This window comes from Pimephales promelas, chromosome 14, assembly GCF_988280905.1.
Source record: "Pimephales promelas chromosome 14, fPimPro1.hap1.1, whole genome shotgun sequence".
Classification (NCBI taxonomy): Eukaryota; Metazoa; Chordata; class Actinopteri; order Cypriniformes; family Leuciscidae; genus Pimephales; species Pimephales promelas.
In genome coordinates, this window is record NC_142782.1 from 17,551,039 (window position 1) to 17,568,893 (window position 17,855).

General features: G+C 36.4%; 1 protein-coding gene across 6 annotated transcripts in view; it reads left to right on the forward strand.

Annotated features, from left to right (window-relative positions):
* Window positions 1–17,855, forward strand: part of mvb12bb (multivesicular body subunit 12Bb) — a 136,242-nt gene that overhangs the window by 47,116 nt on the left and 71,271 nt on the right. For 2 of the 6 annotated variants that reach the window (XR_016146495.1, XM_089119534.1), the window contains exons 2-3: window positions 5,988–6,108; window positions 14,373–14,488. The exons of 1 other annotated variant lie outside the window; for it this stretch is intronic. Coding sequence is in view for 4 of the 5 variants with exons in the window: in XM_089119534.1 (XP_088975660.1) it covers window positions 6,072–6,108; window positions 14,373–14,488 (153 nt within the window). In the remaining variant the exon portion in view is untranslated. Of the gene's footprint in view, window positions 1–5,987; window positions 6,109–10,259; window positions 10,291–14,372; window positions 14,489–17,855 lie in introns of those variants that run through there. 3 more of the 6 variants (XM_039681095.2, XM_089119533.1, XM_039681087.2) reach the window with 2 other exon arrangements.

Consider the following 17,855-nt stretch of genomic DNA (forward strand, 5'->3'; position numbering starts at 1 on the left):
AGGAGAAATTATGATAAATGAAAAGATATATTTAGTCAATACCTGGAATTCTCCTTCGTCAACCCCCTCTGGTTTTTGTTCTAACAAGGGTCTGCTTGGAATGAAAGCAAATGAGAGGAGGTAAAGTGCCTGTGGTCACACACACACACACGCAAGCACGCGCACACACATACTGTACATATTCCACATGGCTAAATATACAGAATTAAGTTCTGAGTCATACTGGAAAAGAAAGAAAAGAAAAAAAAAAGCTCTGAATTAAATTAACACTGAATTATAATCAGTTTCATAATTGAGAGCCATATTGCTAGTGATGAAAATGAGCATGACACAGGTCAACATTGCTTTGTCCATCACAGAGACAAAGTAGGGACCTGCATTTACTTCTTTCTTTCTTTCTTTCTTTCTTTCTTTCTTTCTTTCTTTCTTTCTTTCTTTCTTTCTTTCTTTCTTTCTTTCTTTCTTTCTTTCTTTCTTTCTTTCTTTCTTTCTTTCTTTCTTTCTTTCTTTCTTTCTTTACTGATTTCTTGATAGATGAAAATTATTGACTATTAAAATTATTGAATTATTATTACTGAAACTGATTTTAACTTGAGCGCCGCGTTTTTAGAATGATGTGTAATGTGCGAGATGCAAGCCGTTCTGTGGACATGTTGCTGTTGTATTTCTTTCTTTCTTTCTTTCTTTCTTTCTTTCTTTCTTTCTTTCTTTCTTTCTTTCTTTCTTTCTTTCTTTCTTTCTTTCTTTCTTTCTTTCTTTCTTTCTTTCTTTCTTTCTTTCTTTCTTTCTTCTCACAAATGTCAAAAGCAGTGAATGAATGCTATAGTCGTTTGTGTTTTACAATAAGCAGACAATTGCGAATGAGTCGATTCAGAAGACAATAAGTCTTCTTGCCAGACATTATAGTTCATTAGGACTTGCAAGTGTGGAAAATTTGGATATTTGTCCTTAAACTGTGCAATTACTTAACTGAGCGATAAGAAAGCAATTAAAAAAGACTAAATTGTTTACAGTATAATTGACCATTTGTCAATGTAGCAAACCTTTTTTAGTATGGTACACCACTAGTTTGCAGTGAAACTGATTTTAACTTGAGCGCCGCGTTTTTAGAATGATGTGTAATGTGCGAGATGCAAGCCGTTCTGTGGACATGTTGCTGTTGCATAACAGATCTATACAGGTGGAGCTGGGGAAGGTGGAGGGTGTCTGAAAGTGAGCTGTACTGCTACAGCAAATCCTGATCAAGTATTTGAAGGTTGAAGGTCAACCTTCAAATGCTTGGTCAGCATTTTCTGTAGCAGTGCAGCTTGCTTTCAGACACCCTCCACCTTCCCCAGCTCTACCTGTTTAGATCTGCCATGTGTAATTCATATATGGTATTTTTTACAGCAGCAACATGTCTCAGTACTGAATTGGCTACTAATACACCAGGAACCAATAAGCTGTGACCTATAGAGCTGGGCTATTTATTTAATGTTCCAAGAGGTTCGGTCGCTATAGTTCCTTCTCAGCAGAGGTCAATACTTTTTTGAACGGCTATACATTAGGACAGCCGCAATACTTTGTATATATATATATATATATATATATATATATATATATATATATATATATATACTAATATATAGTATATATATATATATATATATATATATATATATACTATATATATATATATATATATATATATATATATATACTTTTCTAAGTGTATAATGTTGCTGTTTGAGCACAAACAACATCAACTCAAAGTTCAAAGCAAAGGGAGATTTTTTTTTAAAGAAATCCTTCGGGGTTAGTGACATCACCAACCATTCACATAAACCTCACCCCCGAATACGATTTATAGATTATTAAGACTGAATATGCTAATTAATGACTAGAAGATAACTACACTCTTGAGTCTCTCTATCTTTCTGACTTCAGTTTGAACATAAAAGGCTAAAATTGAGGGGGGTTTTTTTCAGCGGATGTCTGTGTGAGGTAAAAAGGAGTTCTAGCTCCGCCCTCTGTTTCGGGAGCAGCAGCTCATTTGCATTTAAAGGGATAGACACAAAACGTTTTTGCGTTTTTGTTCACCCTCTAAAAGTGACAACTTTAATATGTTATATAACATTATGTGGGGTATTTTGAGCTAAAATACTCACAATACACACTATGGGGACATAAACGACTTATTTGACATCTTTCGAAAAGTGCATTAAAGGTGTACTACCCCTTTAAGGCACATCCTAATCCAATAGCTTCACTTCTCACAGTCTCCTGAGATACCTTTATCTGATAGATTTTTGAAGGCAACATAAAGATGTATTCTTCACTGCCTTTAATATCCCGTAATCCTGAGTGAATGAAGTGTGTTAGGCTCTAGATAAAAATATTAGATTATGTAGCACTGAAAGATCATTATAATAAACAACCCTGAGCGCTTGTGGTCTGAACCGCTCCGTTGTTTTGATGCGCTGCTCACTTTAAACTGTAGAATTTGTGAAATGCCACAATTATGTAGGTCCGCCAATTGAACAGCGCTGCTATAGACCTTATGTAGCCACGTCCCACTGTGTTTTAGGGTTTGTGTTTCCACAGCGATCTTGCATATGAATGAAGTGCTTGTTTTTAAATCTTCTCAGTCTACTGACATGCGTTAAGACATCTGCTTTCAAACATTTACATCACTCTCGAGCCTTAGAAGAAGCCCAAACCCGCTAAAGGAGATACTGACCCTAGAGATACTAGAGAATACTAGAGAGCCAAAACAACAATGCTCATGAAAACTTTTGTCAACTCTACAATAAGTAAATCCACTTCACCATCTAACTACTCTATGACAGCGATGCCAGAGAAATATACAGGGCTACCGAAAAACAGAAGTTCAAAGATAACATATTAAAGATGGCTGCACGCAGAAGAATGATGTGATTGTGTGATTGCAAGCAGGTTGAGTTAAGGACCTAGCCTGCGCCATCTAGAGTTTCATGACAGAACTTCACATGTGCAAATATGCAAATTGAACAAAATTATTAATAAATGTGGCCCAGTAATACACCAGAATTAAATCAAATGTACGCCATCTAATTTTTAAATGCATATTATAGATTTTATTGTGAACAATTCATCCATGCATATGACTCTCTTTATTTAATATAGTACTATTTGCTCAGAAATCAATAAGTGGAGCTTCCAGGGAAAACTCTGTCTCTGGTGATGTATTCAGGAGTTAGTCCATTTAAACCCTACCGCCCCTGCTCCCTCGCGTTCATCAACCTTCACTTTTGAGTGCAACGCCTATCTCAAAATCCAATCAACAACTGATGCATCGAATCAAGTTCCCGCCTTTTTTACTTTCCCAATAATCCCTTACACTTGGATGTACATTACAATACAGAATAAAATATCTGGCACTATTGTTTCATTGTGGCTTTAACTAGCATTTCCCATCCATCTGAACATTTAGACCAACACAGAGCTCCACAATATGGGTTGCAAGACAAGGCAGAAATGCTTAAAAACATTGATGTACTAATTCAGATTAATGACACATGGAATAATTTTATCCACAACCAAATACAAATCACAAACCGCTGCAAATCCGATATTTGACCATGTCCGGATGACCACTCTTCGGTGAGCTGCAAAACTGCAGCAACAGGTCCAGCAGCGTAATGGTAATAGACCATAAGCGCTTGCTATTCCTTATGCCAGAGGCAGAGAAGAGAGCCAAGAGGACTATGGGATGATGGAGGGAGAGAGAGAGAGCAAAGGCTAAAAAAGATGACATCGTCCCAAAAAAAAAAAAAAACACACCAATATTAAACAGCGTCATCGGCAGGGGTGACTATTTATCTCATGCCCGCCAAGTTGGCACTCACATCTGGCGCCGGGTACTTAGTGCAATTATTTATGATTTCCTCCAAGATTTAAAAGCTCTTCGCCGGGCCTTGTAATGCAGTAACTGATTGCGGCGCTAATGTAATTAAGGGGAGATTATGATGTCCACGTGGCTCACCAGATGGTGGCATTCGCAGCAATGGGGGGGAGGCACAACTGGCACACCGCTGCACAAGGGCAGTGAGGCGCAGCCAGTCGAAGCGAGCCAGACCTCCTGCCAGACGCTGGAGAGCGAGAGTGCCTGTGCGTATGTGTGTGCAAATACGTGAGCGCTGCGCCTGCGATGTGTCCGTGTCACTGTGCGTGTGACCGAGGCAAGGTTGGCAGCTGAATCTATCAGCAAAAGAGTATCGGTGGCCTCTGCTGGAGTCAGGGTCGCAAACCTGACCTTGTTAACTCAGGTTAAGATCAAGCAATGAGGACGTCAGGAAATATTACGCCAGGTTGAGTCCACATTAATTTTGATTCGAGTGGAGTCCTGGTAAATGCAATTGAATCCTTTTCAAATAGCATTCAAAGCGTTTAGTCTCCTTGAGCATTATAACATCAGCGCTGAAATCAACACCATAGATTAAAATCGATAATATAGTTTTAAGGGTACGTTTTAAAGGGTTAGTTCACCCAAAAATTTAAATGATGTTCTTAATGACTCACCCTCATTTCGTTCCAAGCTCGTAAGACCTCCGTTCATCTTTGGAACACAGTTTAAGATTTTCTGTCCTTCCATTGAAAATATACAGTACACATGGTATACTGTCCTTGTCCAGAAAGGAAATAAAGACATCATCAAAGTAGTCCATGTGACAGCATTGGGTTAGTTCGATTTTTTTGAAGCATTGAAAATACATTTTGGTCCAAAAATAACAAAAACTACAATTTATTCAGCATTGTATTGTCTTCCGGTTCTGCTGTCAATCCGCGTTTAGTGACGCTGCTGACGTGTTTTCAGCGCAAGCTTCATTTACAGCCTGAGGGAGACGCACACTGTAAACAAAACAAGCTTCGGAAATATGTGATGCGATTTGGGAAAACCAACCACATGGTGAAATTTGACATATTGCAGGTTTTGAGACCATATTAAAGCTGGTTTCAAGTCCTTTCCAAATCGTTTTTTATTTATTTTATCGTTTGTCTGTAACAAAAGTCATGGTTATCTGAAATCAGTTGATCGCTATGATTTTCAGAAATGGAATTTTGAGAAAAACAGGTTTAATTAACGGTGACGTCCTGCTAGCGGGACGACTGACGCTCCCTTTTTTCACATCACATATTTTAGTAATCATCATAGATTAGGTATCATTCGAAAGCTTACGAACTCAAAATTCAACCTGTGAAAACCGTTTTAAAATTGGATGATTAAAAGGCGAGCAATGTCTTTTAAACTAGCAGCTTCAAACTCTGTTGTTCTCTTGTGCTATGCATCACAACACACAATAACGCGGGATAAAAATAAGTAAATAAAAATTTGCGTATCGTTATAGTTCACCCAGGACTGGGCTTTATTTTGTTATATGGTTTATTTTGATAGGTGAACTGTCTTTGTGTTGAGAAGGAGAGCTAAACAGGAGAGTGCCGAAGTAACGACGTCACTCCGTAGGCCAAAACGCGGAAGTGAGCATTTTAGCACTATACCGGTTCCCTCACTCTAAAGTCTATGGGATTTTTGAATGGGTTTTTTGCTAAATCGTCTGAAATAAGGTCTGTGGTGAACATAGCCTCTAAATATTTTCATGTTTATATAGATATATTCAGAGATGATAAACAAGATGTCATAGAATAATAATTTAATAAAACGCCAATTTTGACAAAAAACTGAAATTCAATCTAGACCTTACTGAAAACGTACCAGTGTGACATCCGACGGGTTTTCCCAGATCGCATAACATATGTCTAAGGAATTTGACACAGTGGAAGACTTTTTGATTTGTTTGAACCCGAATACAAGTCAGCATCATCTTACGTCAGCAGCGAAATCAATGTTCAGTGACAACAGAACCGGAAGACAATACGATGCTGAATAAAGTCGTAGTTTTTGTTATTTTTGGACCAAATTGTATTTTCGATGCTTCAAAACATTCTAACTGTCTCTATTTCCTTTCTAGGACAGTATACCTTACAAACATTTTCAATGGAAGGACAGAAAGCTCTTGTACTAAATCTAAAATATCTTAAACGGTGTTCCGAAGATGAACGGAGGACTTACGGGCTTGGAACGACTTGAGGGTGAGTCATTAATTACACAATTTTACATTTTTGGCTGAACTAACCCTTTAAGCTTATGCATGGGTAGTGCCAAGAACACAGATGGCTTAAAAAAAGACGTAATCACATTTGGCAAAGCATCACATCTGATGAAAGGAAAAGAGCGCATGAGTGCATCTCTCAACCCAGGCAACTGTAGCCTAACCCAAGCTGACCTTTAATTACTTGCAGAAAATACATTGATATTACATCCAGGCACTCGCCTGCGTCCTCTGGGTGCAGTAAGGCTGCGCTTCTTAAAACACATTATTATAAGCTATTCAAGAGACACAAGGCCTTTTCATATGCTTGCTGGTAAAAGGGGGGACAAGGGAGAGAGGATGGGATCATATTTGAAGCGAGCGCAGTGGATTTTTCACTCTTCTGCAAGTAATGGCTTGAGCGTGGAGACGGAGGTCACCAGGGCTTCTGTAGATTTCCCAGGTCGAGATAAGGATATTATTGCATTGCCTGGTAACAAAGAAATCTCCATCCCTTCAGGTCCCCAGACAAGTGTTGGTAAATTAGAAAACACAACCAATGACCTTTCTTTCTCACACATATAGAGAGGAGAGGCATTTTCAGCCTTTTCCAAAAGCTTTTCTTACAGCTTGACAGCATCAAACATTCCCTAAACATAGCCGCCAGAAAACATGCAATAAAGTTATGAAATGATTTAAGGTTATTCACCAGTAAGTCTCTGCTGCATATAAACTGCTAATAAAATGTATACATGTATGTGTGAAATATATATAAACATGTATTTATGAAATATTATGAAATATTAAATTTATGAAGAGTTCAGATGCAAAAGCCTCTAAGTGCCATTTGAAATTTTCTTCTAAAATGATCATTTTTATCAAGCTTGTATATTTAAGTTCAGTAATTTTACTTAAATGGCAATGAAGATTTCCTATTAATTTTCATTTAAGTGAAATTACTGAACTTAAATACACGCTTGATAAAAATGGTCATTTTAGAAGAAAATTTCAAATGGCATTTAGAGGCTTTTGCATCTGAACTCTTCATATATATATATATATATATATATATATATATATATATATATATATATATATATATACTGTATATATATATTATAAGCAGTTTATATGCAGCAGAGACTTACTGATGAATAACCTTAAATCATTTCATAACTGTATATGTATATAATGTGGATATCAGCAGTTGATGAATACCCTATAAAAAAATATTTTGACATGTATTGTCTCTGTGACTGAGTGTTATCTGGATCTGGAGTTCCTTTGCTTACTTCTGAACATGAATACATTTTGAGGAACAGTCTAGATGGAATCTGCAGACCTTTCCGCATTTTCACTTCTTTTCTCGAACAGTCTTAAAAATTGATTGATTTGCATGTGATAAAATCCTAAACAGAGCTCTAAGCTTACATTATCAACGAAGCACATTATAAAATAATACCAAAATAACATTTACTTTTCAAGATGACTTTATAAATGTGTGCTCGATAGCGATAGGTGTTGCCATTCTATGAAAATCTTGGAACTTTCTAAAGGCTTCTTTCTAAAGGTTTCCCACAACACATGATTTATATGCAAACATGCTTTTCATTGTTTATTTGAGCCCCGTGACATTTAAACAGCATTATATGCATTTTGCAACTCCTTATTATCCAATACCTTTGACAAGGTCTTTTGTGGAAAGTTTAAGGCCGTGAAAGTGAACTGTACCATACGGGTTGCATTTACTGGACCTGAAGAGGCGGTTTATTGGAATGTAAGAAATGCAGCGCTGCAAACAAAGCACCCTCATATCTAATGATCCCCCCCTCCCATGTACCATCTGCATCGCTCAGCGGACCATCTCCACCCCCTTCACACACACACACACACACACGCTTTCACACATGCGGGCATCATTCATCTTACCCGCAAATCCCCTGCATACGTCGGGCGTGCATTAAAACCAGTCCATAATGGCTGACGGCTTTCACAGTTAGTGTGAGAATGCTGATCGCTGACTGTTTCGCGCTGAGTGCTTCACCACCTTTTCCATAATTAGACCATTACTTTAACAGGTGTGCCACTTCCCCGTTTTCCTCCTTCCTTCTGAAAACATCTCTCCACACTCCATGTTTTATTTCATCAACTTCAGCCTGTCTGTGAAATCTAGCTGAGGTGTTAGAGGAAAGCTTGTAGTCTTTCCCCCCCTCCCCCCCCCCCCACCTTGTCAGGAGAGTCAGGTGTGACATTGAGAAGTTCAGCTGACACTATAACACAGCAGGATGAAGGAGAACAGCTCGGGGAGTTAGTGGAGATGTTTGTACTGCGGAAAGCGCGCGAGATAATGCTTGACAGCCCGTGTTAGCTGCTAAAAGTACCCAAGAAATATCTTTTGCTATGAACGGTGTATTGCCGTGCCGTATTGTTTCGGGATGACTGCGTGTTTCTTTAGCAGCTCAACAGTTCTTGGAAATATTGACAAAGGCTCATCACACTACGCACAGCGACACTTAGCAGGTGGCACTGCTTCAGCGTGACCTGACGTGCCTCGGCGCCGTATACCCGCTCTGACATGAAACACATGTAGCGCTCTCGCTATCTGCCAGCGTCTTTCTCTGGCTTTTGGGCGGTTTGGTTGTGAGCCAAACTGACACAGCAAGTCTCAGTTGAGATGGCATCCATTAGTCTCTCATTGACACGTCTGTAGTGTACACTAGTGGCGGGCGCCTGCTCTGGGCCACAGGCATTGATTCATTGTCAGTTTTTCATGAATGATGATGAGCGTAAGAGGTCTCATTACCTTATTATGTTCATTAAATCTTGTTTAGTTCCTGTGCGTTTGATCTTATTGAGCATTATTAGCTCCAGCAGAACACTGGGTTGATAACAGATGCGTTGTTTGCTGTTGTTTCTGTGTTCTTTCGCTTCTCTGAAACTTATTTCAAGGGAATGACAGAGTCAAATCCATCAGGATTATGCCACTGTGCGACTGCCATTAGACGATGCAGACTGATGTATTCTTATGCCACGCAATTGGCTGTGGCGTAATCTGTTCCACCTCGCTGTGCTTCACGGGGGTATACGAGCCTCCCTCCCTACACAGATTATTTATCTTCTATGCAAGGATGATATTGTGGAATCTTTATTTTCTGGAATGTAATAGTTTCTTACCTACATTTCTTGAATGAAAACATAATATGATTTTTGTGTTTTAATTGAATTTTCTGAGGAGCACTGTCATTTTTAGGGCTGTCAAGCGATTAATTGCATCCAAAATAAAAGTTATATATATGTATACACAGTGCACCCACATATATTATGTAAACACAAAATTTTATTTTGGATGCGATTAATCGCAATTAATCGTTTCACAGCCCTAGTTATTTTTAATGGTTAGTGTTGAAATGAAAGTTTTGGTCCTCATGAGTACAGTAAACAAACAAACAACAATAGCCTTTCTCTCTCTCTCTCTCTCTCTCTCTCTCTCTCTCTCTCTCTCTCTCTCTCTCTCTCTCTCTATATATATATATATATATATATATTTTTTTTTACAATGCCTGAATGTTCTCTGTAAGGGGTTGTGTGGGTTAGGGTTCAAATATACTGTAAAACCTTTACACCAATTATTGAAAGTCATTCAAATGATATAAAAGGTCTCTCAGTCTCTCTCTTTCTGTGTGTGTGTGCAACATAAAAGTTAAATTTTTATGTGAGCCTATTTTATAGTCATATAATTTAATTACTTATTAATTTACATGTACTTTAATTGGATTAAGAATAATAATAAGATGATACAGGAAATAATTTTCAGAATTTTTCTTTTTTATTTTATTTCATTAACCTCTTCATTCATATATTACACAGTATTTGTGTTTGCCTGCTTTTATCAGACTTAATATGCAGGTTTAACACACACACACACACACACACACACACACACACACGCACGCACACATGCATGATTTCAAAAACACTGTAGGCTAAGTTTCCATCTCAGGACCGAGGAGATTAGATTAATTTAAAAGAAGTTCAGGTAAGAAATAGGCTATAGCTAGGCTACAACAGGTGTCACTCTTGATCTTTGCATCAACAGAACGTCACCTAGTTAATAATTTGTCACATCGATGACTAATTGCGGAAGTGAAAAGGACAATCTCATATCTTTATTTGGGTCCATCAGGTAAGCAGCATGTGGAAGTTTACCGCTTAATCCTTCAGCTCGATTAAATCGCGTGCGTATAAAAATACGCAAATAATCATTAAATAATTGTGTTGACAGTTGGCCGCTGTGACCGTGAAAACGCTGAATGAATAGTTTTAATCTCTGTTTAACCAACTGGACTTGTTTTGAAACTGTTTATAACTCTTTAGGCCTATACCATTTTATAGGCTGACTCATATTGATGAAAATCTTTGAAAACGTATAATATTTGTTAATATAAAAAATATTATAATAACATTCCTGCTTTGGTAACAGTGTATAGCCCATTTCGTTAGCTAATGGCCTTCATTCTCCCTAAGTTAAAGTTTTTGAGGAACTCCGGTATGAAACAATGTTCAGATGCTCAATTATTATGCGTCAGTAAATCACTATGTTTGTTCACAAATGTGACCACTGACATGTTTTATGTATAATGGTGATTATAATTTCTGTGATACAGTAATCTTGATACATTAATGATTTAGGCTATTTCGTTTTTAAATAGCATGTGCACGAAATATGGTAGACATGTTACATTCTTCCTTTTTGGAGCTTTGATAAACATCCTTTTTCAGACAGTGGAATTGTAACAAAACAGTCATTATTATTCATAACTGACAAGTCTGTGTAAAATACTAAAGACTCAAAAGTACATTTTGGTTGCTAATGCTTCATGAATAATGTTGTCAGGTAAAATAGTATTAAGTTTTTATTGTTATTCATCCTCTTAATCGTAATAATGATATGTTCATAAGATTTCACGATGGCCATTGTTCATTCTGTTTTATGACAGGCAGTGGCTTAATGGTGTTCTCAAAAATGTGGTTTGTTGCTTTTACTAATTCCCCTTCATCTGTTGCAATGCATGCTGGATCCACTCCATTCTCTTTGATCTTTAACATAAAGACACTATAAGATGAGTGTGCATCATTAGTGCCTCAGAAAGTCGCCCTTAGTCTCGACAGCCTGGCCTCCATTTTTCAATTAAAGTTGCTTTACAATCAAATAGCCCAGCACAGTTAGGAAAAGGCTGCATTGATTAGTGTACAAATTAACACACGAAAGAAATCATTCTCCCTCCATAAGCTAATTTGCCGTCCTCGGTTCTCCTTAATAAGTCCCTCCGACAGACTTTTTATACACAGACCCTCCACTGCCTCAGTAAATCCTGTAGATTTAATAACCATAATTGCAATAAATTCGGTAAACATTTAGATTGAATGCAATAACTGTGTCATTTACTCCAGTAGGTTGCTTTAAACGTAATTTAATAAAAGCGCAAAGGACCCTCCACATAGGCCAGTACACTAATCCTTGGTGATCCATGCGTACACATTAGGCTGAAGCATCTTGGGACGAAAATAGACAACGATTGATCTAGATTTCCTAGAAAATATCTGATCGCCATGGCTTGTTGTTTAGAGAGACTTCACTTGGTGGAGCCTAATTATGTTTGTATTGCTACTCCATCTCAGGTCATTTACGTTGGGTCCACTGGGTATTAACGTAGGCTTATTATCATTCAATGCCTTAACGTTTATCTATTTAGTTCTTAGTCTTAGAGATGAGTTAAGACGGTTACGCCATGTTTGTGTGTGGAATTTTAACACAAAAAAACCTTTGTATTGTATATAAACCACATTTTAACCATGGACTTAAAGTAGTCGTTTACCCAAAAATGACAATTCTATCATCATTTTCTCATCCTTATGTTGTTCCAACCCTGACTGACTTTGTTCTGTGAAAGTTGGACCCCATTGACTTTCATTGTATTGGAGAAAAATGCTTTCATTTTGTGTTGTAGAGAAGTAAATGAGTGAATGATGATATTAACTTTGGGTGAATTATCCCTTTAAATAGCATACTGTAAATAAAGCCTGGATATTTTAGGGCACACATGTTCTATGTTAATTAGCACATTATAATGCAGTGCAGACAAGCACATTTCTGCCATTTTAAAAAGCTATTTTAGGTATTCATATTTTGTGGATGCATTTGCACACTTTACTGATTTGTGTAATTCTTTAGTGAACAAACAGTGTGAGCTAAATGCAAATAAATAAAATTGTCAGTGGTCACAATTAATTCTTAGTAAATTCCCTCCATAATGTATTGTTAGATAAATGTCCTAATGCGTTTGTATATCCAAAAGAAATCATTTTATTCTGTAATGCTTTAAGATCTCAATAAATGTACAAGACAACACCTAATAGGGAAGCGGCCATCACTATTGCAAGCACTACCTCATTTCCAGAGATTTGCTGGTGGCATTTACGCAGTGAAAAGTTTACTCCCACTCTTTAATACGAGAATGAAGATCCCTCATCTTTATAAACAACTGCCACTAAAACCATTTCATCTGAAACAGTTCAGAACATAATGTCAGCCCACTCCATATATCTGGAGTTCATTACAGGGGAAAAAAGGTTTGCAGTAATTAATTACCCTGCTAATTGGGCCCTCAGCAGTATTATTGTCTGTGTCTGCTCTGCTTATTTAGTGTACAAACGAGACCTGCTGCATGATTGTTTTCTCTCCTTTTAGGAGACTCATATGCCTAGCAATCAGAACAATGACTATCATTCAGCTTACTGACACTGAGAGTTAAGTCCAGTGCTTATACGCCTTCTTCGGAGAGTTAAATTTGATATATTTATATATTTATATCTCTTGCTTTGTCTTTGTTTCCAACTGTGCGTATGTGTGTGGGTCTGTGTTCTTGTGTTTTTGTCTGCCAAACCTATTTTAAATACTGGAAAGAACATATACTTGAGAAATTGTTCACTGATTGCCAACTAGTTACATCAAACAGAAAGGCAAAGGCTTGGAAATACAAAAAAAAGTCTGATATTTATAGATTGTTTTAATATCAAAATAAACTTACTTGCTTAAAGGGGTACTTCACTGGCCTTTCAATAAAATGCGACCGTCTTTACATTAGAAAGGAGGGAAAAAATGAAACTAGTGCTACCCGACTAGAGAAACAGAAAACAATGCTGTTGTATTCTCTTTTGCCAAATAGGCATGAAAACTTTAACACCCATAATGCAAAGGGCATATTGCCATCCAAGGCCACTCCCACCATTCTGCTATGGATAGGCTTACCAGACAAACACTGCCTTGCTTTAGTAGGAAATACTCCTTAGAAACTTTTAGTCATAATGGTGTCAACTTTTATTGTTCCCAGGTGCAAAAATTCAAAGAGTAGCCTAAACGTTTAGCGGCCAGGAGACAGTTATTTGTCTGTTTCCAGTGAAGTTTGCAAATAATCGTAAATACGAAGAGAACATGGCAATAGAAAAACTTTTATAGTCAACATTTTAAACTGGATGACCACACTCTAAAAAATGCTGGGTTGTTTTAACCCAATTTTGGGTAAAATATGGACAAACCCAGCCATTGGGTTACATTTTTACATGCCATTTTTAACCCAATGGCTGGGTTTGTCCATATTTGACCCAAAATTGGGTTAAAACAACCCAGCATTTCTTAGAGTGAAGGAACGTGAAACGTTTTAGGTGAAATGGAGAAACTGCCATTCTGTCAGTTACGCTTAACCCCCCAAAGCAAAACGGTGTTGCGGACTGGTATGAAATCTACCGTAAAACTTCAAATAATAGCCGACTCCCAAATAGACGCCTGTCTATTTTACATGTGACTGCAGGTTTGGGTAAATAAAAGCTGGTCTCAAATAGAGGCCAGGTCTGCTTTTTTAGTTTTGGGAGGTTAATTTTCGAAAACCGTATGATCGTCCGCTTTTTGGCGACCTCCAAAGCAAATTTGACTTGACTTTCGGGCATTGTAACTTTACAAAGCAGGTTGAAAATCGGCAAAGTTTTCCTTTAGGTTTTTATAGATTCTCTCATGTTAATAAATTTAGACATTGTCAATGGCTCTGAAGTATTTTGCAGTCTTATTGTATCTTAGTTTTTATTTATGCCCAGCTCTGTGTGTTAGTGGGATGTGTGAGAAGTTCAGTTTTGCTATAAAAATAAACTATTGTAAGTGTGTGTTTTTTTTGTTTTTGTTTGTTTTTTTTTACTTTTATTTCTCTCTCGCAGCAAGCATGGCAGATCTTCCGGAAAACTCTGGTGCTAAAACAGAGCTACAGCCTGAACCCATCTCTGAAATTGGTGTGCTGGCATCCAAGAAAGAACCTCCAGCAGACTACTATATTGTGAGTTTGCAGTTGCTAAATATATACAGTGTGTGATTTGAACCTTACAATCTATAAATAAGAATGTAATAAGCAGCCATTAATTCAATTTAAATTTAGTAAAAATAACACACACAAAAAATAAATAAATAATGACACAAAATGTAAAGAATAATCATTGTAACCGAAACTATGGAAGCTTGAATTAAAAAAAAAAAAAAAAATATGAAAAAAAAGTATTTTTTTTTGTAAATAAATTAAAAAAATACTAAAAGTTAATTGCTAATCAATTGTTAAAAGTTAATTTATCTCACAATTTTATCTTTTTCTCAGAATTGCGAGATATAAACTTGCAGCTGCTAATTATATAAGTCAGTATGAAGTTGCAATTATCTTATTTATTTTTTTATTCAGTGGCAGAAAGCATCAATTAAAATCCAAATAACATAAAAGAAAATAATAAGAAATACATATAATAATAATATCAAATATAATCAAATGTAATCTGTCATGCAGGGACATCTGGGAATGTCCCTTTACTGTCTGTTTTTACTGTATATTTTAAATATCATCACCATATTTTACTTATTTTATCAACACTGTACTGTTAAAGTATATTTAATTGTCTTGTTAAAAATGTATATAAATCTTCACAGTAAATTGACTGATAATCCATATTTTTTGTACTTCCATTCCATTTTGTAGTATTTTGCAGAAAAATCCAATAAAGTTTTATTTTTTTACTGTAGCATTTTTTTACATTATAAAATTAAAAGAAAAAAAAAGTAAATTATAACAAAAATAAGTAGAAACATAACATTTTACTGTTTTTAACTTATAGTAATTTTGCAATACAATTTAATGTATTTTCCTAAATACATTAAATTGTTAAATGTAACATATGAACATATGTTTTTACAAATACATGGTAAGGTAACTAACATTTAACAGATCTTGCGTTTTGCGGTCTTTACGTGTTTTTTTGGTCTTTATGTTTAGGGTTAGTAGTACACAAACACGTGTCATGTATTTTGGTTGTCTTGTATTGTGAAGTTTGGTTTCCTAGTTTTTGTGTGTGTGTTTGTGTGTTCAGGTGTGGTCTGCGCTGAAAAATAAAAATTAAGTCCAATTTTAATGCCCTTCCCTCGCTAACTTCCCTCTGTCTTGTTCACTCCGATGTACATCCTTGGTTACTTTTCACAAGTGCCCATTACTGGCGGAACCAGTACAATGCCTTACAATGTGTTTGCCCTTTGCCACAATGGCAAATTTACATTGCAAAGGCAGCACAGAAGCCCTTCTGTAGTGCCAATCATGAGTGTCTTTACACAGACAAGTTCAATGCTGCTCAGAGTTGGCATAATTGCATTTACATAGCAATTTTGCATATTGTTATACAAGGAGCTGTTATATAAGTGGGTCAGAACAGATATAATTTAGTCTGGCTTTTATGCTGCATTTTGTCTTTACTCAGAATTTTGAGCAGGCTTAACCCAGGTATGTAAAGATACACTTGGAATCCACAATGGAGCTGATTTATTATTTACAATTATTTAATGTGTTCTGTAGGCCTGGATGTATGTTTGGGCTGTTGGATAATAAAATATATATAAAAAAATGACATAAATGAAAATAACAATACAAAAAACTAACAATCAGAGTAACTTTTTCCCTGACAGGGTTTTTATTAAAGAGTTGCAGCAGGTAACAGCATTTTTGATATTCACAAAATGTTTGCCCCATAGCCCCCAGAATCTTTTGTTGTATGAATAGCTGAACATGCAGTATATCAAAATAGAGAAAAAGCCTCTGCTTTAAAAAAATAAAAAAAGTTTTATTCTAGCTTCATGCATTCTTTTTTTGTTAACACCTGAATATGGGTAAGTTTCATTTTAAAAAAACAACAAAAAAAAAACAACAAAAAAAAACATTTTCAGCAAAAAGCTGAAAGAAATCGTGTTTTTTCAAAGCCTATGTCTGGATGGGATTCAGAACAATATTCAAAACATAGATGGCATAGATCGAGTCCATCAACACCCCAACACAGTCTTGTAGCTTGTCCTGGGTTAACATTTCATTCGGTAACATTAAGCAGTTTTGATTTAAATAATGTTGATGATCACATTATTTGCATCTGCTTACATATGCTATCGCTTGTTTCTCCTTCTTCGCCTGTGTTTTAATCCGGAAATTCTGAACTCAGAACATCAGAAGATGCACAATAGTGCCTCCTACCGTATAACAGTGAAGTCACAGAGACCCGGAAAATTTCGTCAACAGAGGCGAAGCGTTGTCTCATAAATGACGGAAAGTTCCTTCAATGGCATGGAAAGAGTTAAGGTAGCTACACGTATTATGCCGTTAAATGACTAAATCTGCCTGAAGTGTACATGAGTAGACTCTGTTAAAATTGAGGGGTCAAGGCTCTGTCCAATAAACTTCCCTTGCCGGTAACAGTTTATTTTGATGGTCCCTTTTGAACATTCTCTTGACTATAAGTAACTTTGCAACTACATGTCAACTAACTCTCATTAGAGTATTAGTAGACTGTTAATTTAATATTTGCCAACTCTTTGTTGTGATGCTCCTCCAACAGACAATCTACTGACTATAAGTAATTGCAACTACATGCAACTTATATATCCCTAACCCACTGTAAAAAATATTGATGGTTTAACCTAAAAAAGTAAGTAACCTGGTTGCCTAAAAATTTTAAGTTGATTGAACTGGAAAAAAAGAGTTAATACAATGAAGGAGAATGATTTAATCATCAGAAACTCAAAATTAAATGTTATCAACAATAACTCAATTAACTCAATATTAGATGTTATCTGAACTAAATAAATTATTTAAGTTGATTTGACAAAAGAAAAAATGTTGTGATTACTAAAAAAACGCGTAAAAAATTCCTGCGGCGCAAATGATGCGTAGAGCACGCTGCGGTAGACACGAATACGCCTCATTGGCGCAAATTGAGCGTCTGGCGCTTTAAGCGCGTTATGCACAAATGATTTAGTTAGTACTGCTATTTGTGCATTCACGTGTTTGACGCGTCAGCCGCCCGAGTTGAAAAATCTGAACTTTGGCGTCCATTCGCGCGAACTTGATGCGCGAATGAGGCGTATTCGCATCTACCGCACCGCATGCTTTTTTTTTTTGCGAGTAAATGCCTAAACGTGGATTTAAATGCAGCCAAGTATTGTCATAGATTAATTTGTTTGGTTAAGTCTAGTTTGTCAGTTTAGTTGTTTTTATGTGACTGGTTATCATTTGTTTGTCATGCCATCTAGTTTTTTTTTTTTTTTTTGCCATTTAGCTTCAGTTATTCAAGCCCTCGGGTTTCTCTTATATATCTATATATACATATACCTCTAAATCAGGCATTCAT